Source organism: Mytilus edulis, chromosome 2 (assembly GCF_963676685.1).
Source record: "Mytilus edulis chromosome 2, xbMytEdul2.2, whole genome shotgun sequence".
Taxonomy (NCBI): domain Eukaryota; kingdom Metazoa; phylum Mollusca; class Bivalvia; order Mytilida; family Mytilidae; genus Mytilus; species Mytilus edulis.
Genome location: NC_092345.1, coordinates 45,957,738 through 45,985,133, shown reverse-complemented (window position 1 = coordinate 45,985,133; position 27,396 = coordinate 45,957,738). Strand labels below are relative to the sequence as shown.

The following is a 27,396-nucleotide window of genomic DNA, read 5'->3' as shown; positions in this document are numbered from 1 at the left end:
AATAAATTTGCACAGTTCAGAATCTTTGACCTTTCGCCAATACTTCCAAATATTTTGGTCTCGAAAATCTTGAGATTCATGAATTGTCAAAATGTTCATCTGTTGTAATACATTTGGAACCGTTAATGTTATCAATAAACATTGTCACTTGTAATAGAACAAGAGCGATATAACAATTGCATTTTACTTCTTGGTCAAGTTTGTGGTCTTCCCATAAGTAGTACCACAATTGTGGTCATCCTAGTGGTGACATGATTATGGTAATCCTAGTGGTAGTGCAGTTTTGTATTGTGTGGTTAACTTAAAAACTAACGATTCTGATAGTCAACGTAGGTGGTTTGTGTGCATATGAAAGCTCAAACTCACCGCTTTTTGTGTCTGTATAAATATTATAGTACTTTGAGATGTAATATAATTTAAAAAGACAGTCAGTGTGCACAGTACGGCCTTCAACAATAGGCAACATCAATAAATCTATAAAAGGTCCTGACATGCTAAATGGGTATCATTTAAACAGAAACGAAATTAAAATAGTTTATGACAAAACAAAAATAACAGATTGCAATCAACAATAACGAATAAGTAAGAGGCTCGTGATTTGGGATATCAGCACATGGAATTTGGCTGGATTAAACATGTGTGTGGGCGCTCAACCCTCCTTGCTTTACTGGAATAGTGGTATAACAGCACAAAATATTATAGAAAATGGTAAAATTAGTTGGAATGGCTTGCCTCGTATATATACTTAAGCTAAACTATCTGGACCATGTGTTGTTCAAAGGTGTTTTTTTGTGTACTTAATTTATTAGAGAGATGTAGAGGGGGGTCATGTGGGTGGTTGGGCTGGTCTGTTGTACTGTCCACTATCTTTACTAAATCTTGTTATACTTTTAATGTGCTAATGTTTTCAAAAGGTCTCAAAACAAAATTAACTACTATGATATCAAAAGTTAGTCTATAGGCTTTCATATTTGCATCAATCTTTGTAAACGTTCAAGTTTAAGACATCTATCTGTTTCTCGTAGAATATTTCGAAATAAATACATTGTACTATTAAGAAGTACTGAAGGTAAGGAAAAAAGCCGAATGGCTGTAACTCCAATGAAATTATCGATCTTCCGACTGAAAATTTTGAAGATGAACTATTTTTTTTTTTTAATGAAACAATTCAAGAAAAATTTCAACAAAGAAAACGTCAACACAGAATCTTGAATATATGATATATATCAAGCTGTTATGGACCATATGAGTGTTTGAACAACACGGCAACGCGTATGGTCATGAGTTATGACCATATGCATATACTCATATGGTCCGAAACATAGACTCATTACCATAATTATGCACACAAAAATGATGATGAGGTAGGTTTTCACTTTCATTGTTACCTTTACATAAAAAAAAGTATTTCAAAAATTTCCACTCATGGTTCAAAAGAATATAAGGTTTATTAAAACTCGTTTATTTGATAGAGAATTCTGGTTTACAATTGTTACATTTTACAGTGTTGCTTAGCAATAAAATAAAAGCACCAATGAATGTCGTAGATCCAATAAAGAAAAATCCGTCAGCATAGGAATTATATTTATCTTTAAACACACCTGAAAATATAAAGTGCATAGTGACAGAACAAATATCTGATTAAACAATAGTTTGTAATGAACAGAGGGCTTATTAACGGTCACTCACTTCTTGTTGTCATTTGGAGTCCGGTGTTTTCATGCTACTAAAGGAAAAACTGACCATAGTTGCATGTTCTCTGAATGTTATATTATCAGTTTTAAAAAAAATATTGTATTCTAATATTAAAATGCTTTTACAATGTTCCAAGTGAATGATTTGCTTTGAAGTCCTCTGTACGATTTAATTCTGACATGTGTATTACATACAAAAAATTTTGTGGTACATGTACCCCACTAGAAACTTAAAGTATGTAGCCAGGTCGTCTACACAATATTAGCTGACAAATAATGCCCTTTACTTTGCAAATTCCAATTTGAAAGAATTGTTTGTTTTACATGAAATTATCTTCATGTATTGTAATTGAGCATGTCTACATATAAATATGATACAATATTATCTATCAAAAAATAATGTCGGAATACTTTTAAAAAAAATCAAGGCTTATCCAAATTATCATCAATACGAAAGTATGTTTTTTTTCATCTCATGCCAAAAGGGGCCCATTAATAGATTTTCCATTTTTGATTTTGCTCAAAAAAGATGATAGTAAATTTAAAATGCTGATAAACGATAAAAGGAATTTAAATTACCTTAAATGAGAAAAAAGAAAATAGTGATTAAAAAAATAAAAAAAGACATATATATATATATATATATAATATTTTAAAAATATCAGTGTAATAGCAGAAGTATAAAAAGGCCTATAACACCAGTGACCTTTGCAGAAAAGATCGTGACCCCCTCTCTCACAATACTGATTGATGTATGTATGCTTAAGCAGGTTCTTGTCCTTCCTTCTTGATCTTACGAGAATAATGTTATTAAAAGGGTTCATGACAAGAATTCATTATCTTTAGTTTATTAACAACTCGCCAAGTTCAGTTCATAAATAATTTATGAATATTTATTAATTCAGATGAGTCCCTGATTTCATGAAAAAAGTCAATGTATTACATCTAAATTTTATTAATATTGAGTCCATAAATTTCATTATTATAAAAGCAAAGTTCCTGTAACTCAGTGGTTGTCGTTTGTTGATGTGTTACACACACATATTCCTCCCAAATACATGTACAATCAACAACTAAATTGTTACGTTTTTTTCTTCAATTCTATAAACTTTTTTAGTGGTTCAACAGCATTTATTTATTTAAAACTGACTTAAACACATCAGGAATAACCATTTATTAAAGAATTATATGTCAACTCATGTATAATGTAAATCCTTTTTCTTATGATTTCTTCAAATAATTTTTAGTTCAGTTCAAATGAAGATTCAATGGGTTTTATTTTTGCACACATTACCCATAATATATCATTCTATTTAAATTGTCTGGACAGGTAATAGTTGTTTTTCATTCATTGTATTATCATGATTATAAAAATATCAAGCTTCGAAATATTTCACATTTTCTCGTGTACACTGATGTAGGGATGTTTTATAAGTGACTAAACGGTATGGATTTTGATCATTGTTGAAGGCCATATAATTATCAATAATAGGTTACATCCACGTCATTTGTACCTATGTCGATATTTGTCTTTTATTATGTTTAATCATAATAATCATACTATATCTCCTTATACTTGATTACCCATAAATAAATTTGACAACAACTATGTCAGCTTACCTGTTATTGGTGGACCTATCAGGGTCCCAACTCCTTGGAAGAAAATCAATATTCCGAAGGAACTATTAAGAGCTTCGGAACCAACAATATCCACTAATATAACGGACTTCTGAGAAGTGTATGTTCCTATAAGCAATCCAAATATGGCGGCAACAACACAAAATTCAACAAACGTCACTGTAAATGGAAGAGAAAAAATCACAAGCGCTAACATGAACATAACAGTATTGTATAATAGTTTTCGGAAATTTCTCAGACGTTTCATTTCTAATATAAAACCTGAAGCTATTCGTCCAATAGTGTCAAAAATACCAGCAACTGACATTACACATGCCCCTTGTATACCAGACAGACCTCTTGATTTTACAAGAGGTGGAATAAATATTAGCATAGAGTTAAACGATAAAGCTAGAAAGCTTATTCCGACACAGAACATTAGAAAATCCGGTCTTTTAAGAAGTGAAAAATCTAACATTTTACTGGAAGACTCTTTGTCTTTAACAGTATTACAAGATTTAAGACATCTTCCTATCCATAGTTTGTGATATTTGTTTGGCGCCTTTTTATTTTGTTCCTCTGTTTCCGCCATTTGGCATTCGGTTAATTCACTACTATTAATGAGTCTGCTATCGTGAAATCGTTCGCATGAATGTGATCTGCAACGAAAGAAATTATGAATGATAAAAATGCACTGATTTGTATGCAATAGTCATTTCATTAAAATAAATCTTTAAAAAAATGAATATCTTGGCCAGAAATAACTGAAAATAAATGTCTTTACACAAGATGTGGAGATAATGAATACGAAACATAAAATGTATGATCATATCTGTCGATTCAAATGTGTACAAAAGTGAAAGTAAATTTTACTGTGGTGATGCCGTGGAAAATAGAAGTATGCGTAGCAACAGATGAAAATAAAAAATAACTTAGGGGGGGAATCCGCCTCCCCCGTTACAAGTATCAAAAAAGAATATGAACTATTGTAACATTTTTTTAACATAAAAAACACAATTGAAACTATGTCGTTCTTATCAGTCTCAGTCCTATACACCTTCGAGTTCACCAGAAACTTCAAAATTTATAAAGTTATAAGTCTACTCAGAAATTGAACACCCATAATCAGTATCATACCTTTTATCAATGTTTACTCATGTTTTTCGAAATTACGCTCAAACAGCTATAATGTATGTGATCATTTGACTATTGCAACTGGAAAAAATTATCCGTCCTAATAATATTACCCTTAGATTTTGGTGCAGTTCGTGTTGCTCAATGTTTAGTTTTTTAAAAGAAGTGTTTTGTAAATCTGTTACCATGGTTACAATTTTTTTCTATTTTTTCACATTATTTTATGGGTCTCTCGTCGGTTAAATTCTCCCTTTTTGGTATCTTCCGCCTTTTTTTGTCTATCTATAAAGTACATATGCAATGCACAAAAACTTACATAAGTGACTGTCTATGTAGCTTTCTCCTTGTCGGTGATTTATATAACATTCCACTGATACACATATGTAATGCAACGGCGGAAATTATCATGAGTCCGCCAGAAAACCCATAGTAATTCAACATTGTTTCAAACAACGGTGGTAAGACTAATGTGCCGATACCGCCACCAGCTGTTGCCAAACCTACAGCAGCTCCTCGCCTCTTTTTAAAATACTGACCAACTACCACTAGTCCTGGCTGGTAAGCAAGTGATTTGCCAATACCTACAACACATTGTGGTATTGATATAGGAACGAAAAGGCTGTATTGTTCAAATCTTATTGTGTCGAATATAACTAAATTCGATGTTTTGAGTGCTTCCAAATAGGAGTCCCTGGAATGACCCTTACTCTTGTTTTTTGACATTTTCATATATATATATTCTATGACAAAGTTATTGAAATAACTGTTCCTTTCTTACTGGTTTTACCTCTTTTAGTCACTCCACCTGCATTTCAATAACAAGAAAGATATACAAACAGCAACACAACAAGGCGATACATCCATGTAAAACCAAATAAAATATGTTATGGTCAATGAAAGATATTCAATAAGCAAAATTCTAAATGTTGATTTAAAGATTGGGTTTATTGTTAGATAGTTTGTCCATAATCCTTTTTATTCTTTCTCTTTCTTCTTATTAATCGGTATGTAATACTTAATATCACTAGGCATTCAACACTGAACTTGTAAGTTCCAACTCTGCTCGTGGCTGGGAGATTTCGCCTTCAATCTCATATAACTAGAATTGCCAGTTTTTTTCTAACGAAGGTGATTCCATCCTCTGACAATACAAACTGATCGCAAATATGCAACCATTGTGCTTAAAGAAGCGTTTAATGCAAACAATTAATCATATTTTTTTTATTATTAAATTCCTATATTACCTGTTATAACTCCAATAGTAATGTACAGGATAACAAAATGAGGAACAAATGCTGAAATCAGTAAACCAAGCCCAAACAAAATAGCACCACTCACAACAACACATCTCGGAGTAAACTTCGTACAAAGAATACTGGCTACTGGACCTATCAAAAAAAGTTATAAATATGAGTATATGTCTTAGGAATATATTATTGTTTAGCAAGTACTGAGATGTATTATGTAAAGTTCTTTTTTGAAAACTACTATTGCTTTGTTTTGAAATGTTTGCCATGACATAAGGGGGTTAATTGTTTTGCAATGTATGCCATGACATTAGGGGGTTAATTGTTTTGCAATGTATGCCATGACATTAGGGGATTAATTGTTTTGCAATGTATGCCATGACATTAGGGGGTTAATTGTTTTAATAATAATTCACTAAACAAATATTTTCATACAAAGAACAAAATAAGCCACGATATAGCTTACAATAAAACACTCTTATAATGAAATTTGTATTATCTGTCAATTAAGGTGTGTGATCGGTCTTCATTTCAACTCAAGCAGACAATATGTTTTGAACAATCATATAAATTCATGCAAGGCATAAAGACGAGCTAAAATGGCGACGGGCGTATCATGCTCTCATGGCACAGCTCTTTAATAGCCATGCCGGCCATGTTGGTTGGAAGGCAGGCTTATCGTTCAAAGGTTTTAAACAAGATAACTTGATAATGATTGCGGACAAGTTTTCTTAAATATGGCCCAGTAGTGTCAGCGAATAAGATATTTGTAAAAGTTAACGGACGACATACGACGGACGTTATTAAAGTGAAAAAAGGCTCACATTGCCTTTTAAACCTGGTGAGCTAAAAAGGGGAGTTCATTAGCAAAGCGACTAAAACAAATCTATTTTAAAGACGTCTAAATTTAATGAAGATATCATAGTATGGGTTAACCTCAAAAGATTTTTTTTAAGGTTTCGTTGATTTACACCGCAATATCCTTTTATACAAGTATTAATATTTATGTGGTTTTAAGATAACTATAAATCTATAGTTAATCCAGTGACTTAATTTTTGTAACACAAGAAGATTTTTCTTTGTTTTGATATCAAATTATCGCAGTTTCTCCCACAATAAATACAGTCAAATAATATAATTTAATATGTCAACACAAAAGTTTAAGTCATTCTGTACGTAAACATTAATTATCTTGTTGCATAACTCACCGACATTAAATGTCAACATGTTTTTGTGATGCCCGCGTCACACTGTCCCGATTTTTATATACGATGGACACCCGAATGCGAAAATTGTAAGTTCGTACGAAGTTGGTCCCGATCTCGTTAAAATACCAAAAAGTGACCGAAGCAAGTACGATGAATAACGAAGTCTATACGATGGTGCCGAAATTATATACGATAGCAAAAGATGGACATACGAAGGTTAACCGAAGACGGGTATTTAAGCTTCATATCTCAGCCGAAGCCTACACGATGGATCACGAAGGCTACACGATGGATTACGATGATAGCGCGATGGCCATACGATGTCTAAAAGACGTCGTGTACAGCTTACGATGCATTTAAATTATATGACGAAGGCATCACGCGTTTTAAATTGTTAGATAAATATTGAATATATATTATATTGTACATTTAATTTCTGGTTTAATCATAAGACGGAAGACCGTGGGCTTGAAGGGTAAAACTTGACTCTGAGTCTCTGCATGGCGGGAAATCGATCTTTTTGTCTAATTCTTATAAAACTTAGTTTATTATCCCCTCGCCTACTACATGCAAGTTGCGTGTAGATAAAATTGTTATGGACACTCTAGAACCAAAATGCTCAAAACTTGGTATGGTGTTACTCGTTAAGAATATCTTAAGCGCTATTGACTTTAAAGTTCAAAGGTCAAGGTCACAGTGGCAGTTGTAATACAAGGCAATATCACCCTTGTGGACACTCTAAAACCAATATGCTTCAAAAGATTTTAACCACATTTGGTATATTGTTCCTCCTTGTAATGATCTGACATTTTTTACGTTCAAGGCCAAAGGTCAAGGTCATGCAGATGGACTTATTTTTTTCTCCTTGAAATAGCATAATACACAGGAAATTGGTTGCTCATTTTTTTACCTGCTGGTTCTAAAGACAATATTAAAGGTATTTCCAGTTACTGAATGTTTTGGTTGATTTCTAAAAAAAAATAGTTTATGTATCAAATATGCATATTCAATTTACCATTTTCTGCATGTGTATATATAGTGTCCATATTTGTCCCCAATATGTTACATACGAGGGGATGCCACGCTCGGCATTGCCTTGTTTGAACTGTAAAATGTGTGCACTAGTCTGAATAATCACCCATAATTATTCCCATGTTTACTGATCTATCTTAAAGGTAAGGTAATGGGTTCGTTGATCCCTTTTATTCAAAAAGAGCTCTTTCCAGGAGAATATCATAATAATATAGACAAAAGGAAGGATGTGGGGAAAGCAAAAAATGCGGCAAAATATGACATAAAGAAAACAAAATGGTTATGGAGTAAACATTCGTGTGACAACAACTAACTTAAAGACGATACATAAAAAATCAGAATGATGAAGAAAAAGTTGGTTTCCCTATATACGTGTACCTGCAGTGTTGGTGTACGAGGCGCGTTTATGATTTTCTTTATGTTACTTGATATAAAAAATTGACAAAAAATAATATTTTACTTGTAAAAGTAAATCCTGAGCCTGTAATAGCTGCTCTTCTTGTTCCAATTGAATTAATAGAAACAACGCTGTCGCCTTTCTTGTTCTCATAGAATCATATGATATGAGCTCCATGTTTTGTGAACGTCTTTCTTAACTGTCGTATTAGACTGACCTGTGCATATCGCGCATGGCACTTTAAATGTATTTTAGCGCGAAAATTAACTTACATTTAACTGGATTTATTGCCGTCGTAGTTCCATCTTGTCGCCTTCGTACTTTTATTCGATGGCAACACGACGGGATTACGAGGTCTTCACGAAGTCGTGTTGCCATCGTAAGACCTTCGGGTAGCTTCGTGATTCATTCGTGTAGACATCGTAATGTCAAAACTGCCCGATGGAAACGATGGAAACACGAATGCAATACGATGTTCAAAGATGCATTCCCGGTGACATTACGATGGTTAGGATGGTGATACGAACTCAATACGAACCCTCAACATCGGACGCACCTTCGGGGATTTTTTAGCATGTTAAAAAATTTAGAACCCTTCCCGAAGTTGTCCCCGAAGGCTAGAAAAAGTGGCCGATGGTTCTACGATGGTTAAAGATGGCACTACGAATAGCCCGATCTGGATACGATCAGTCCCGATTTTGAAAATTTCCATAATCGTGTTGCCATCGGCGTAAAAATCGGGACAGTGTGACGCGGGCATGAATAAATGTAATCTCGATGTTGACTATTTTCGTTCTATTTACATGGTATTTTGTCAATAGCATTTTGTGTAACTTGTATATCAAAAGGATGGTTTGTAGAACATACGCCATTTTACATGCCGCGCCCATGAATTTCAAACTGTAATGTATAAATTTGATAGTCTTGAAATGAGACAATCCAGTAAGAGATGAAAATAAAACCTTGCTCACGAAATGACGAAAATTTATATTTTGAAACTAAAAATGCAATTAACATTTGGGTACAAAGTGCATGGGAATAAAAAAAAGCACATTAGTCCATGTTGAAGACCGTACTTTGACCTATAATGGTTTACTTTTACAAATTGTGACTTGCCGGGATGGAGAGTTGTCTCATTGGCACTCATACCACATCTTCTTATATATCTGTATAACAACTTATGATGATAAATGTAAATAGTATTCAATCTGCAAAGAAATCCTTACCCTTCATAGTAAATAATTGGTTGTCCCCTAAACAAAATTTATATTTTTCAATTGAATAAAAACAAAACACTGATTTCGAAACACATATTTCTCTGAAGAATGTCTCCAGAAATATTTAAACGTGTAAACTGTATATTATGTATCATGTTTTAAGCCATTGGCCCATATGGGCGTAAAGTGCTTTTTCAATAAAGTTTAAAGTTAATAAAAAACCGAACTCGTAAATTAATAAAGTGGAAAGTCAATAAAACCTGTTAAACCTTAATGTCAACAGACTAGAAACAAAATCTTTGGAAAACAAAAACATAAAATAACTGAGAGCATTAAAAAACAAAAGCGTATTGCACAGCATTTTAAATATCCTATCCATTTCCAAGTAAACTGTAAACAACAACAAAATGAACGAAAAACAAATATAGGACACAACAACAAACGACCACCACTGAATTACAGGCTCTTGACTTTGGACATCAAATACATACAGAATGTAGCAGGGTTAAACATGTTAGCGGGATCCCAAACACTTCCCTTACCTAGGACGGTGGTGCTTTCACAGTACAACATAAGAACGAACTATAAAAATCAGTTGAAAAAAGGCTTAACTCATTAGATGGATACAAATATACAAAAACAACAAAGAGTGGACGTGGCCGGGTACTTGTATATCCCAACAACAAACAGACACTAAGTAAAAATCTGAAAGTACTCGCAGTTACTGACAGTTAGTTCAAAGCAACTAACAACTAATAAAAAATCAAGCATCTAAGGCTAGATTTTGGTATGTTTGACTTAAAAGATATTTTATGATTTGTCCTATCTTTGATAAGGACTCGACCTGAAAGCCTCACATTTTGTATGTTTGGTATGTAAAAAAAATCAAAAGTAGTGTCTAAACGACACAATGCACCGTATTTCGAAGAAAAGGTCATAAACCAATGAATAATTCATTATGCATATTAAATTTCTTTTACCGGAACGATGTCGTTCTGAATTTAGCTGCATTATTTGCAACTGCCTCAATCAACAACAGGAAATGAAATCCGAAAGCTCATATGTAGTATGATGAAATCCGAGATCTATATTTTAATTAGATTGGTAAATCAAATCCATAAAACTGAAAAAATATTGTCAATAACCACACTTTTGAATACAGTCATAAAAATCTAAATTAAAATATAAATCTCCGAATTCATTATCATCATACATGGCATATGTCCTGAAGTATATCCTTATATGTATAATGGATGAGCACGCGAGTTACATGTATAATTTATATCTGGTTTTTTTTTCATCAGATTGCAGTCAGACCGAATATTAAACAGTTAACAGTAGGTATTTTCTAGGATTATTGCATTCATATTGGTATTTGCTCCGATCGAGTAGAATATTAAATTGCACAATACTGCTACAAATCAACTATCTCTCTTTTTTTTTTTTTGGAGGGAGGGAAAAAGCCTCTGGTTTGTTTTTTGTGTAAAAATAAAAACCGTCTTAACAAGAATAGCATATGTTGCAGTCTCATTATGATTTGTACAAGTGAAATACCCGGGACTACTTTCTAAATTTCAGCTGTTTACTTCAGGAAATTTAACGTTACTATACAAAAATCTTCGTTTGTTCTAATCATTTAATACATACCAAATAACAGCTTCAGGGTAACACTAAGAGATAAAACCCAGGCAATATCACTTGCACCATTTCCAAACTTATTTTGAATGTGTATATAAAGCACTCCGTTCGATCTTTCAAATCCTCCTGAAATAGTCAATTGCAAAGTGAGGGGTTTTTTCTGGTTGATTTTTTTTTTTGTGTGTGTGTTGTTTTTTTTTTATGTTTTGGGAGTATTTTTGGTTAAAGAAAGAACAATATATTGTGTGTCCCATTTCGCGATACGTTTCTTACACGGTCAAATAAAATGTACATTAGGAATATAGACAATGTATATATCAGTATTACTACATCGTTAAAAGATTATCCCTTTATTTTCTTTATAGATTCCAAAAAAGACGTAAAACATGATTACTGTATGAGGGAAAGTTAACAAAGATTTGAAAACTATGATGTAATTAAAAAATTAAAATGAAAACGGACCAAATCTCTTGTTTCGTGTGTTTTTTAGGAATGCAACTTATCGGGGATATTCTTTCTGCATGCATTCTTTTGGATTCTGATTTGTGGCTTATTGCCTAGACATTGCTGATATAAACCTTCAGTTAGCTGTAGTTTCATAGAAATTTGGCAATGTTTGTACATATGACAGCGCAAACGATGCAATTTTTCATGTAAATAATGTTTCCAAGGGGCAGAACTATTTTAAAAAATACTCGTCCAAGACATTGCTGTTATAAATATATGAAAAAAAATATTGTTTTAATCTATTACAAATTGTACATGTGAGAGCGCAAACAAGATTGATCGGAAGGACACACGGACGAACGGACTCCCGGTATTGCTATGTCCTGTGCAATGCTTTTCGTCAGTTCGGACGAAAAGCACATAGAGTCCGTGATGTTAATATGTTAATTAAAAAAAAAATTTAGAGTTCATACCCAAGACGAAATGTGCAATTGCACAACCGATGACACAGAACCATTTCCGTTTTCCATGATTTTCATGTCGTTGTTTCACACTGTCTTCATCATCGTCATCAAGGCTACTACTTATGTCAGGCGTGGAAATTTTATTTTCGTCATCAATCTTTATCATGTTTATGTCATCGTATAAATTTGCCTCATCTTTTTTCTTGTCTTTAGTTGCTGCTAAATCCAGAAGACTTCTTTCTTCGTGCAACCTGACGTCCTCACTGCTTTCTTCGGTAACCTTTTCAACAAGACTTATCTTCTCGTGCAAACTAACGTCTGCAGTTGACATTATCTACCTTATTGTCACTGCCTGCATAATTCCTTAAAGATTAGTCATCAACAGGCCTATCAAAATAAACAGTTCAAAATAATACCACTTTGGCTATTTGTTTCCAAATTTTACCGATATCAACTTTTCAATTAGATTTCCGAATAATAAAAAAATCGTTTGGATAAAGTCACGAGTAAACGTTTTGTTAAATTACATAAAACATATTTTTGTAACAGGTAAATTAAAACGTCTATTTAATATACATATATTCAGTTCGACAGCAGGCTGCATACTGCATACAAGCCTTAATTATACTATTAGAAACAAATCAAATTAATTCATTTGTGAAAAATTAAAGTTAAAATCATATACTCAGATCATATATCGTGCTTTTCCGATCAAGCGTTTGAAAAATATTGCAGCAACTCCATCCTATTTCGTAATCTTCTGCATTAATTTTACCAGATATATGGGATTTCAAAATACTTAAACATAATAATTTTCAAGATGGTAAACCTGGTCACAGTCGACTTTAACATTTCTAAATGTTAATCAAATATATATTTGAATCAATCCTCATATATATATACAGTGTTACAGTCTGTTGTATACATTTACATCTACAGTTACATATATTAATGGCTTTGTTTATCAGGTGGAAAAATATGCACAAAAATCATTAATTTCAGTTTGTAGAGCTATAATCGTATAAGATAGAGAAAGTTTAAGTGTACTAGTGTTGGATATACGCAAACAGGCATATAGAAGGAATATGACTGATTAGAAAACTACGATAAAATATTATATAATATTGCACTGCCTTAATTCTTGATAGCTTTTCCATATGGATAATATTCTGATAACATTAAACATCAGTTAACTTTACATACACAATAAAATAAATGTCAACACAAAATATATAAAATATATGCAGTAAAAACATGAATGAACAACTTACACTCTCACATGAAAATAAATCAAATGATATTACACGCAATACTTAATAATCACATAAATCGCTGGACGCATAAATCAATACACAATCTCATATTTTCAACTCGATACAACTTTAATTTTCAGGCCTTGTATTTTGAACTCTAAATTCCATCTAACTCTACGCCGATCTTTATAAATACAGTTATACTGCCTATATATGTGTGTATTTATACATGTAAATGTGATGTATGTGTAACTAGTAAACCGGATAATGCTACTTCTTATGCAAGTCGAAGTAGTCAGGTATGACTTATAATACATTAGAAACAAGTGTTGAAGAAATTTAAATGAGAAGAAAAAGACGGTCAGAAGATAGGTCGAATTTAAAGTGCGTTTCAGATTTCATATACAGTTTATGAACTCTTGTATTCTAATATTCCCCATGCGATGTCTGCATACATGTAATTATATAAAATCATGCCATTCAGTCATGTTTAAATACAAGCTGCAATTTGAGGCTGCAATTAACCAGGACAGACAAGTTGGAGGACGGATCATCAATGGTAAAAGGAACAGTGTCAAGAATTTGATATTGGGGTGGTCCTTTATTTTAACTCTCTTATAAAAAGGGAATTTGTTCTGCGTAACACGGAAAAGATGCTTCATAAACTTGCAATACCATCCTTTCTTTACTACATGCTTATGAAGTAACAAATATATATGAATACACTAGAGGATTTCTCCCCTAGATCCGCTCGGGAAATTTGCATCTTAGCATTAGTAGTAATAAGCATAACTGAAGTGTGTTTGCAAATTGATATAGAGATCGATGCACGGTATTGCAACAATCGTCTATCACAAGAAAAGTCAAATTAAAAAAAGGTCAGCTACGAATCCCTGTATACATATATGATGGCGATGTGATGTCCAGTATTAAACGGGTCCAGAGTGACAATAACTTAAGTTACATTGTTATAAATCACTTATTTCATTAATTTTATATTAGATGTCAATCACTACTCTATTAAATCATGTTATACTTTGTAAAATGGCTGGATCTGCCACTGATATGTGTCTTTTTCACTTCTACTTTCTGAATCATCAGTTTGGCCATTACAACAGTTCACATATGGAACACACCGCTCTGAAGAGAGAACCCTCGCGTGGTTAAAGAATTGTACCGTAGTATTCTGGCAACACACGTTTTCAAGGCGACATTGACATCATACCTGGTTTGCAAAATTGAAACGATTGTTGATTTCAATTGTTTAAAAACCGTTCCTGTTTTTCAACTCGTTATATTTAGGTCGAATTCACAAACTTATTGTATTTATTTTTAATGCGGATGATCATCTTTATTTATGTAGGACTACAAGGTCATTTAAAAATAAATATTGAACTACATCTGGAATTTACCGATTTATAAGTAGAACTACTGTAAAAGGTATTGGGGAAATAAAACATAAAAAGTGATAACAGGCAATATTGGGCAGTATAACTATCTACACAGACCAAATATTGGAAAATTTGAATTTTTATCAAAGCATGCAATATATATAGTCGGGTTTACTGTTTTCTCTTAATAATTATAATTCTGAAAATTTATATAGCGCCTTATATATATATATATATATATATATATATATATATATATATATATATACGAGTCTAAATTGAAAACTACATTCAAACCTATGATTGCGTTGGATAAAAACCGGAATTTTTATACGTGTGCATGTAAAACAAATTTCGTTGTAGAAGGGTCTAAAAACAGCACAAACAACATTTTCCAAAAGACCAAAAAAGTGAAAAGTATATTTAAACAAAATGCATTTGACTAACAGGTCGAACAACTGAAGTTCTTTAACCCTGTTGACTGCATTGGCGATTGCCAAATAAAATTGATCACAAGAAATAACAAAATGGATCTTAATATAAATTTAATACTAAACAGAAAAAAATTAACTTGTGGCCACGATGTTATGCCACAAACATACGGTGTCAATATTTTTTTTAGTACGCCAGATCCGGATTTCGACAATAAATGTCTCTTCAGTGATGTTAGGGATCGAAACGGTATTTGGAAGGCCATATAAAAAGCACCCTCATTTTGAGATAGACTCTTGAATTTTAAGAATTATATATATAAGGCGCTTGGCAATTACAGCATGAGAAATAAAACACATCAAATAAAAAAAACACAAAATATACAATATACAAATATATCAGATGCAAATACTGAAATTAAAATACAGCAATAATTTAAGCCTACCATAAAAATGGTCAAGACGGAACAACAACTGTTGTCTGAAAATTACGTGCAACAGGTAAAAACCCTTAAAAGGAATACCAAATGCTCCTTAAAAAGTAAAAAGAAAAATAAGTAAAAACCAGTATGAAAACAAATGCTGGCTTTCAATCTAAAAGCAACAAGAAAATACTAAAAAAAAGTGAGCTCCAAATTTTAATTCAATACTAGAACACACCCGTGATATCGCTGGTCCGTGACTGATATATAACTATGCGTATGCCTTATTTTAGTATTGGTATTGTCATCTGATAAAGTCATGCCGATTATAACATGTATAAGGTGCACAGTTTTCTCTGCTTTCAAAATCTTTCTGTTTGAACCCGTCGACCTGGAACCTATCAATTATTGGTAATAACAGTATACAGCAAAATTCTAAATACACTGTTAGGTGGTGCGCCTGTCTGATGCGGAACGTACAGATAAGGTAATAGGTAACAGGTGAATATACTATTGGTATCGGTGTCGGACTCGATCCAGAACTTCATAATTATTGGCAATATTAATTACGTGGAAAACAAATGGGCCTAGAGTGGTGTAATTTTTAATCAACACCATTGTACTATATCAGTTATATATAAAGTTGAATTCTTTGATTCATCGTTTTTACGTGATGACGGCTGACAAATTGGACCTCGTAATTTTAGTATTATAGATATGGGACTATTTTATCTGCAGATAAAATGGACTGCAAAAGTTGCAACTCTTCAATACCACAACGGTCGTTTGCTGCCCATTGTTCATGCATTTTGGATAAGTCTGGTGTTCAGAAGAACTAGAGTACTCAAATTGATATTCACATAGAACAGTAGAGAAAATATGTACTACACGGTTTTGCATCTTCCAAAATGGTAGTGCATTCGCCGATTAAAGATTGAAGTTCAAATTTGTTGTTTTTTTTGCGAATAAAGATGTCTATCGATGTAGCAGATCGCCTTCGAAATCTTCTAAAGAGACGTTCGTCGTGTTTGTAACGATATATGGAAGCACATGCATGTACTTCGGTTTATATGTACACGCATGCCTCGAACTAAACGTTCCTAATCAGACTGAATTTGCTCGCATACTAATTTATTCAGCAGAGCAGGCCAAAGTCAAAGTCCAGATATCAATGTTATGATGTGTCACATCTACTTACAAAATGTTCTTGAATCAGCAGTGGACATTACAACATATTTCCTATGCACTACTCTGACTAAGATTGTTCCTCGAATTGGCACCAGACAGAGAACAGAAGCATGACATTCTGGTTTTGCATGTTTTCAATTTAACCTTGATATAGAAAGCAATTATTTGTAAAATAAAGACGCAATGTAAACAATTCTTCTGTTCCATTGATTAAATCCGTTACTGTTTCTCAACTTCTATTATTTGGGTCGTATTATAATTCATAATACAGAGGATATATTCTATGTATGCATGTAGATAGGGCAATTTAAAATTAGAGTGTACAATACATTTACCGATTTACTATATACTGAACTTTTAAAGCAGAAATAGATCTATAAATTGGAATGTATGTCAATGTGTATTGTATTACATTAAATAATGTTATGTGTTCGTTCTGACGGACGTGGATGTGTATGTATACATCCAACACTTAAAACAGACTCCTCTCTCTCCCTCCACAACATGAGTCTAACGCTTGATGGGGAGAGGTCCCTGTTAACATATTTCCATTAAATTGATTTTTTTTCAAATTTCTATACCATTGGTATCCTTAAGGTACATCAGCAAATGTTGCTGTTATATCTAAGATGAGAACAACTTCAATAATGACATCCATTATTTAATACTAAGAACATGGGATATTATTGCCAATAATACAACTATCAGCAATTATCCACAAGGGACAAAATGTCGACAAATATATCCGTTCTGCAAATTGATCAATGAGATTTCTTATGTCTCCAAAGTCAGTCAACCTAAATGTAAGGATTGAAAAAACTGCAATTGAAAAGAAAGGGTCTGTACGTAATGCAGATGTTTTTGTCTTGGAACAAATCATCAAAGGACGTCCTCTCATTTTGATGTTGCTATGTTTCTTTAAAAACAATGACAATGCTTTGAGTTATCTTGCATTTGATATCCAAAGTCTGATTGGACGTGACTGTGTATTCATACATCCCTCACATATTACAGACTCCCTCTCCCGCAACACTATGAAAGAGAGAGGTGTCTATTACCATACTTTCACAAACTGTTTATATTCTGCAAATTTCTATACAATAGGTACCCTTGGATTTCTCTTTAAATGAAAAATTACGAGTTTGAAACTCATGTTCCTCAATTTGTTCTTCAATATAAATACTCCAGATTGAGATGGACACCGGAAGTCTTGGAGTAAACTTGTTTGTCAATCTGTCTTCAGATACCTCTAATACTTGCAAATTAATACCATCTAGAATTCCTTAAAAAAGAACAATATATGGTATTTTATTCGTTTTTTTCTGGTCGTCAATTTCTACACAAATGGAATTTTGAAAAAAGTGAAGTGTAATAGCTGGTTCAACTAGAACACATAAATGGTCGGGTACATCTCTTTCTCCTCTGTTGTCTTAATTCTCAGTTTGACATAAATGGAATTAGGTTACCTGAAGACTGTAGACTAATGCTTTAGATATGTCATTTGGTTATTCGGGTGTTAGGAATTTCGTCTTATTGATGTATACTGCTTATATCCCTGTAATTCGCATATTCTCAATCAGTTTTACACGATTCCTGTTAACTCTTCATTTATTTATTTGTTTGCCTTCTTTAAAACAAAAAAGTACGAGCGAAATGTAAGTATAAGCATGATGATTAAACACAGTTACGCCTCCAAATAAATTGTGTATTGATTCCTCATATATATAATAGCGCGTAGAACACATAATGCGTAAATGAGAAGGGTTGGTTTTCATAAATAAAGTATGTTAACGAGTTGCACTTTGGAATATTTTATTTTTTGTATAACATATCAGTTTTTAAATATTAAATAAAAACAAAATATGTGTTTCATTGTCGATGAATGTACTTTATTTGTTGTATTTTTTGCTACCCTCTGAAATATAAAGCTTTCAAAATTATAAAATTGTTTTTTTAAGTCCAATGATATATACCAGACAGACATATGAGACACACATTGATTGATTGATTGTTGGGTTGATTAACGTCCAGTGGCAAATATTTCATGCATACTCAGGACGATCACAGAAAATGAAGAATTCTGACAAGGTAGTTAAGTAGACCCCTGCTGTGCTATATCTAACTTTCGTTCTTCTTCTTCACATCGCCTGTTATATAAATAGCTACACGTTCTATTGGATTTAATTATCGATCTGAATTTGGTATATCGCTGAATACAAGACTATTTTCCTATAATCTAAAAATATTGATACTACGTCATACAATGATTCAGCTGTTCATTCTTCATTGGTCAAATGACGTCAATATAGTTTTTTTTTTAAATTTAGATATTGAGTTTTTAAACTCAATTTTGAAACTGTATTTAAAACAGAATATATAATGATAGTTTACTTTAAACAGTATATCTAAATATTATCCTTTTATCATTTCGATACGCATGTATTTACAAAGTTTCATCAGCTAAACAGCTTATCATAACTTATTATATATAGGTTTATCTGCAAAAACGTGCATTTATGAAAACGTTTCTTCTGTGTATAATACAGTATACACATATGACACATTGCATTCCATCAAAACTTTTTGCGTACTTTAATTTGAAATATCGAAAAATTAAGTGTTGATTATACTCGAAACATTAGAAGTATCTAGTGAGAAACGCGTCACTTTTTCGGATCCAATAACAAAGAAACTCTGTTTATCGTTTAAATTTTACAGATATAGCTCACTAACACTATGACCTGATGTATAAGTACCGAGCCACACCAAAGAGATTTTACCAAACAAGGACTTAACAGTAAAGGTAAAAATTTACAAACAAGAAAAAGAACACTATAACACGTTATTAAGATGATAAACGACGTCAGTACCTTGAACTATACTTCTAGACCATTATGTAATAGTTGTGAAGTTGATTCAAAACATTTATCATAAAGGTCTTGGTATCTTCCAAAGATTTTTTTGTAGAAATAGGATGACGTTTTTTGACATAAACCAGGTTTATCAAATTTCTGCTCAGACACTGGTGACGTTTTATAAAGTCTTAGTAGCAACTGCAAGCTATTGATTACCGAATGAGTTGAGAAATGTATTCCCCATATGCAAGTGAAGTTGGTGTATTGCTACTAAGTTGGGGGAAATAATGATTTTAAAATTTGAATCGTCTCTTTTGTCACACATTCAAGATATAAGTCTAAAGGTGAGGCGGAGGAAGCCGTCTCTGTTGTTTCTTTAATTTCTAGTTCTGGATGATATATTTATGCAACCCACTCAGAAAATTTTAAGTAAATAGAAAGAACATCATTAATATTGTAGAAATGACCAGGTGTCATGTACTCCAGACAATATTGTTACTTTTCGGAATTTTGGGTCCTGAATGATCTTTAACTTTATTACTGTTTAACTATTTTGACCTGATCGTCACTGATGAGTCTTATGTAGACGAAACACGCGTCGCTACGTATCAAATTATCAGCCTAGTACCTTTGATAAATATTAGCATGCATTGCTCAATTCGCTTGTTAATCTTTCAAATAATATACATTCGTTGAATTAAAGGTACCGCATTGGTTGTGGCCAAGTTACCGGAAGTCCTTCTTCTGACAAATGTTTAAAATCACGTAGTACCATGAAGATTAGACTGTACCCTCCCCTTTTGCAGATTAAATTCCTAGGTTTCCCCTTATTTAAATTAATGTTCGACGTGAGTCTGTACTTGATTATATATTGTCATAAGTGTATTTCATGCTGCAGTTTATAAAAAATACGAAATTTAGCTTTTAAGTTTGCCTTATATGCAAACAGATAGTTTATATATATTAATGTATATATGTATATGGAATTCTCTCCCTTTGAGAGGTGTGGCCTTACGGAATTCTTTCAAGCATAAATTTGTGTACTTCGGATTTAAGACACATTTTATACATGTTATAATTGTTAAAAAAGGTAACTTTCATTATATTTTTGTAGAATTCTGTTTCTATTTTCCATTTAATGATATCACGTCTTGACCACAATGCTAACACGCAAGTGGACCAAATTCAAAGACCAGGAAGTACTATTAGAAATAATTTCCTATTACTAAAGATAATGTTAAATGTCATGGATATTGATACGGGTTTTACTGCGCTTTACATAAGAATGGTAATATAAGGCAATAGTTGTGGTATGATTACCTATGAGACAACTCTACACAATAATCTAAATGACGTACAAGTTCAAAACTATAGGTCCTTATACAAACCATAAACCGTAAAGTAATCTATAAAATGCCTAGAGGACTCTACAATTTTCATTTTCTAGGTTGTGCATCTGCATGGACATGGCTGCCGATCAACATGACAATTACAGTAAAACTGAAGAACTGTCGAGGTATATTTGGAAGTCATATATGTGTCATGGAAAGGCAAACTCAATAACAAACATAGCTAAGAATATGGCATTAGTCTACGACTGTATAAGTAGTAATAGATCTAACTGGGACCAATATTCAGGTGGCAGCACATTTGACGGGACGTCTGATTATGGGAAGAGCGATGTCGATGATATGGTTGTGTTTAGGGGTGTAGTTGTTAAACATAGCGAAAGTATCGATTCAAATAAAGAAAAGATAAACAGTTCTGGTGAGCAAGAACATCGTGCTGTACTCGTTACCGAATCATCAAACTGTAGTCCTGGATATTGTAGGCTGATTCCAGCAGCTGACTTTGAGACACTTGCGTTAATTTTTGGTTGTCAACATGAGGATTTCGTGGAAGAAAGATCAGGCAAAACTTATCTATCAAGCGACAAATTTCTTCAGTGTATGATAAAAAGATTTGAGCATTCAATACCACTGAACACCACTGAACACACTGTGCACGGACCATCTATGAAATTTGCTCACGATAACATATATGGTTATCACATTCATAGACCAGACCTTCCGTTAGATCATGACACTGCTCACGCAATTATTTACGATCAATCGCCTATTCGTATGCAAGAGTGGACCCAAAGAGAAAGAAGATTTAACTGGCCAAGTCAAAACATTATAGAGAAAATTCAAAAACTATCATGGCATTTTGTTCCTGTAGGTGATAGATCGTCGCTCAATTTCTCACTCGAGTGGCGATTATCTTTTCTCCTTGGCGAGCGAGAGCTAGCTTGGAATTTTAATGATACACAAATACAATGCCTTGTTATTTTGAAGAAATTACGGAATACTCTCCTCGAGCCTGTTTTCCCAGACCTTATAACATCTTACCACTTGAAGAATAGTGTGTGTTGGTTGTCAGAGGAAACTGATATTAACCATTGGGTTCCGGAGCAACTACTTTCAAGAATTAGAGATTGCTTGACGTACCTAGTTGATGCTGTTGAAAAAGAAAAATTGCCTCATTATTTTCACAGACAACGTAATTTATTCCATAATAGATTTAGTGACAATAGAATGAAAAAACAAGTGATTTCCAAACTTTGTACGATTAGGAATAATCTATTACAATGTGCAATGACTTATGGTCTTCCAGCAGACAGTCATTTATTTAAATATTGGAAAACACACACAGGAAACATCGATGGGGTTCTAGAATCTTCAAAACGAAACAAGGAACTCAATGAATTATTTTACCTGAAGAAAAAGGTTAGTATACAGTCAAGATTTAACCAGGGAATTTCATATCTATTTGCGAACATTTCAGATGCTTGCGAATCTCTTCATAAACTTGTACAGACTTCCAAAGCAATTGGTGCACTTTTAGATGTCGATGATAACTTTAAAACGAAAATTCTGAAATGTTTAGATATTCAAATGGGTTTTAGATATTACGAGCAATATATTAATGAAGAAAATGTACAAAGGAAAGACGAATTACTTAGAAGTACAAAAAAACACTTTGAAGATGGTGTTTTGATAGATGATTTCACTGGAGCTCTGTATTCTCTATCTTTACATTTTTGTTTAAAGGAATACAACACCGTCATAAGTAAAATAAATACAATTTTGGGCCAGAAAAAATACCTTTTGTACACTGGGAAATGTTCCCTTCTACATGGAATCGAGTTAGGGATGCCCAATGGAAACTTATTTCAAACATCCGAAGCTCCTGTGACCGCAGATGAAGATGACATAATTGAAAGTGCATTTGATTTTATCTTTTCACGTGACCACATTTCTTGCTTACCTTATCCGTTACAAGTAGAATGTGCCATGGTTATGACCCAGGACTATGGAGAGAGGTTCATTCTTATTCATCCGGTTGTCTATATATTCTTATTACTGCAACTGTCATGTCTAAAAATAGATAATTTTCCAGCAGCAGACGAAGCATTAAAACATCTTGAAGAAGCAGTCAGTAATATTGGGGGAAATCTACATAGGTATCGATCACTCAACATTTTAGGATACAGCTATTCTGCCCATAAAAGGACAAATGAGGCTCTGGAATGCTACAGATTATCACTTTATCATTCACGCAGTAAATTACCACGTGTGAAGAACGCTGCAATTTATCATGTTGCTATATTAGCTTATTATACGTATAAATTTTACGAATTTTTCTGTATTCCAATCGGTGCAGGATGTAGCTTTGTTCCATCAACGGATGAAGAAAGCGCTCACAATGGCAATGGCGTAGAAGATATTATCTATAGCCGAAATTAGATACGATAATTTCAGATGGGGAATTTTCACACGTTAGAAAAATCATCTACAGTAGTCTTAGAATGTTTTTTATCATAACTTTTCGCTACTTTTTTCAAGGAATCATTAATAGTAGTATTATCAATATTCACTTTGTAAATGTTGCCATAGAATTTTTAGAAGTCTGACAGTCACACTTAAAATGTTGCCGTTTTTTAAAGTTTTGCACTTAATATGATTTGCCGTGTATGATGTGCACTTACTAATATTCTTAAATACGTTAATAGATCTGAAATAGAATCGTCTTCTAAAATACAAAAAGGTATTACCATCCAACAATACCCCACTCATTCGAAGAAATAGACATTCTTCACATGGCTATCATAGTTGGACAAGGTACATGTACAAAATGTTGTGCTGTTAACCTAGTTTTATGATATGTTAATAATTGATTAGATAGATAGATGTTTCGTATTATTTACAAAAGTATCATGCTGAGTCTTTTGTTGGCATAATGAGAGTCTGTAAAACTATTATATAATCATTGTATCTTTGGGGAGTTTATGTACTTCGTGAAATCCGTCAAAGAGGGGACAAATACAGTAAAGGGCCGATCAGAAACCAAGTTAACCAAGCCGGACAACACCAAAGCCAAAATGAAAACAAGACAAACAAGAGAAAGAATATTATTGGATTATTATATGAAAGCAACAGATCACATGAAGACAATTCATTCAATTTCAGGGCTGTACGTCTGAAACGCTTTTCTAAATATTTACCTTCTTCGGGAACGATTTTGACATTCCAAAGCCCATTCATGTTTGAATGAATGTTCATATTATTTTTTAGTATTTGAAAGTGAAGGATGCATAAAAACCCAAACAATTGAACAATTACATATGATCAAACAGAATCTTTAAAACCCCAATCAATCAAAGGTCAACTATGCCTGAGGAAGTCGAAACCTGAGTTCCTTTATAATTTCAAAAAATGTGTCGAGCATACACCTTGGATGCATTGTGTATGATAGTGGAAAAAATACACTTCATAGGAACTTATTGCCTATGACATTTCGTTGACAGATAAAGGCAACAGTAGTATACCGGTGTTCAAAAGTTATTAATCGATTGAGAGAAAACCAATCCGGGTTACAATCTATAACTGAGGGGAACGCAGAAAACAATGAAACAATAGAACACTGAAGTGCAACAACAAAAAATACTACAATGCAACATACATAGAAACCAACTATACGATAACAACTGCCATATTCCTGACTTGGTAGAGGACATTTTAAGAAATTAAGGTGGGTTGTACCTGGTTTTATGGCTAGCCAAACCTGCGCGCTTTATGGCAATGTTAAATATACCGCTAAAATGACAACATTACATAACGGGAATACAGTACAAATAAATGCAAGAACACCCCAGACAGAGAAAAACACAGATAAGTTATATGATAGTACATTTCGAAATGTTTAACACAGAATAACAAAGTATAATTAAAATTAATTTAGAATAGCTTTGGGTAATGTGTTCACAACTTATTTTGGAAACGGTGTCATTTAGTTTTGATATTGTCTTCACGCAGATCCTGCTCCATGTGTGAAACCTGTCATGTTACTCATGAAATTACAAATCCGGTCCTGAAATTGTCGAAGGGATGATTTCATCTTCACCACTTGAAACTTAAAATGTATCTTTCGTCCCTCTTTTAAAACTCTTGGTTTAATATACTCATTGTTATCAGAAATACAATCTATTAAGGACATCATGATAGGGAATACAAGCCCAGCGATACTGTATCATCTACTTTTATTGAACATTTGATTGTTCACAACTACCCTAATATGTGCAACTTTTAAAAATATATGTTTCATTGTATTTATCAAATGAATTCAAAATGAATTATGTTTATAAAATATATTTCATAAAACCTGATATATTTCGCAAATATGTAAAACACATATGGCATGTGTCATGAATGAGTATTGTAAATTTAAATAAGTTCATTCCGTTTAAGGGTTTTGTTTAAATGCGAATTGATTGGATGCAATCGGCTCATATCAAGTTACTTGACCAGCCAAGCTGTTAATGTGTAAATTCTAGCACTAAGTAATCTTTCTCCGGTGTACCGATGATGCCGTTTTACGACTGGTAATATACTCGATATAAGGTATGGATGTGCACTCAACAGATTACATGCAGCTTCGCGTCGATAGGTAAAGGTGGCACTGACATGATCCAATATATCCGATAAGTGCAAGTGTTTTTTAAGAATAATTAATTAAAACATTGAATAAGCATATTCCTCTCATTTAGTGTGTCTGAAAACTCACCATACATCGTATTATGTAGCTTCATGTAAATTTGCAGGTTATAGCATTTCCTTTTAAGAATCAAAGATTCTATCCAAGACGAAATTCTCTTTTTGAACGTAACTTAACTTTTAACTAAAATGTATTTGATCTCTTGTAGATAAAAACACTCTCTTCTTCTGTTCTTTTGGTGTGGACATGTTATTACTGAATACATTTAAATCATAAAAAATATCGAAACTGAAATATTTATTAAGCATTATTTAGTTTTTACTGAAAAACAAATAAAAATTAACTATGACGTAAGTGTTTTGTTCCGTATTTAAAATATTTCAATAATTTTCTACAAGGTTATGTATATGGTCGGCGTCATGCATTATAGATTAATGTTTTTATGTTAAATTTTATTTTCTTATGATTTTCTACCCCAGAAAAGATTACTTCTTCGGTGTATGGCAAAACCTTTAGAAATGTGTGGTCCTCAATGCTCTTCATCTTTGTATTTGTTTGATTCGAGTGTCTCTAGTAAGTCTAATGAAAATGTAAAAATGCAAGAACCATAACTCCTGAACGGTAAAAGTAAAAATCGATATTATTGAACTTGACCTACATTTTGTCATCAGTAACAATATATTAAAATTTGAAAATCTTTAGTTGAATTCATTAACGATTTTGTCCTATTATGCCGATCATTTACACTCATTTCATTAAATGCATCACTTGACTGCCACATTTTCAAGGAATGGGACTACTGACCTAGCTATTCAAATGACCCACGTTGACGTCACACCATCTATGACGTAACTCTCACAACATTGAGCGCCAAATTTGACTCAATTCATTTTCTCTGTCTCCGTATTAAAAACGTCTTATATTTGACTACCTGTAGGGTTCTACCAAAGGTAGTACCCTACACCCCGTAGAAACTATGTAAAATTTCCAAATATCAATAAAACTTTTTTAGATAATGAAAAAAACGTTGTTTTCACGTTACACTTTGTACCCGAATTTCCATAAAACTCGCCCGATTCGGACTAAGACCGGGGATACATTCGTTATCTACGTTCATATCCGTAGATATGGATATTTTAACACCCTTCAGTACCCTGTAATCCCTTCGGCTACGCCTCATGGTGTACTTGGGTACTTCAGGGTGTTAAAATATCCATATCTACGGATATGAACGTAGATAACTTATAATATCACAACTGAACAACAGGGTCTAATTACCAATGTCCATTTGGTATCTTCTGTATCTTTTATTGATAGATTCTTGTTTAGTTAACCTGTAGTGCCAAAAACTTCATATTCATGCTGAGAACAAAGTTACACAAAATCAAAGATGTAGCTTTTGCAAAATGGTCGCAAAGGAATTTTGGGCAGTAAGTTTAACCTCATGTTGGGAAAAATAATATGCAGAGTTCTCTCAAGTGCCTTAAAGCACTGTGATACCTTGTGCTATCTTGGATGATTTTTATAAATGAATGTATATGGGGTCACAGTGCCATATTTTTATGAAAACCAGTACTATGTTAATTTTCATACAGGTATTTAAAAATTATAGGTAGAACTAGAGAGACATTTCCTTATGATTTTCATGATAAAAGATCACATTGAATCTTACCCATACAATGCATATATACTATATATCCTCATAAAATATAACAAGCAAAGTAA

The 27,396-nt window shown here is 32.9% G+C and overlaps 2 protein-coding genes across 2 annotated transcripts; one reads left to right on the top strand and one right to left on the bottom strand.

The window, feature by feature from the left end:
• Positions 1 to 1,446: 1,446 nt before the first annotated feature.
• Positions 1,447 to 13,625, bottom strand: LOC139512263 (monocarboxylate transporter 12-like). Its single transcript, XM_071299761.1, has 7 exons — positions 13,367 to 13,625; positions 12,105 to 12,482; positions 11,194 to 11,310; positions 5,690 to 5,833; positions 4,762 to 5,026; positions 3,315 to 3,970; positions 1,447 to 1,601 (listed from the first exon to the last, which is right to left on the bottom strand). Exons 2-7 carry the CDS (start codon positions 12,424 to 12,426, stop codon positions 1,462 to 1,464), a joined length of 1,644 nt encoding a protein of 547 aa, XP_071155862.1. The 5' UTR covers positions 12,427 to 12,482; positions 13,367 to 13,625; the 3' UTR covers positions 1,447 to 1,461.
• Positions 13,626 to 20,611: 6,986 nt separating this feature from the next.
• On the top strand, positions 20,612 to 24,502 carry LOC139512261 (uncharacterized). Its single transcript, XM_071299758.1, has 2 exons — positions 20,612 to 20,725; positions 21,083 to 24,502. Exon 2 carries the CDS (start codon positions 21,096 to 21,098, stop codon positions 23,421 to 23,423), a length of 2,328 nt encoding a protein of 775 aa, XP_071155859.1. The 5' UTR covers positions 20,612 to 20,725; positions 21,083 to 21,095; the 3' UTR covers positions 23,424 to 24,502.
• The last annotated feature ends 2,894 nt before the right edge of the window (positions 24,503 to 27,396 follow it).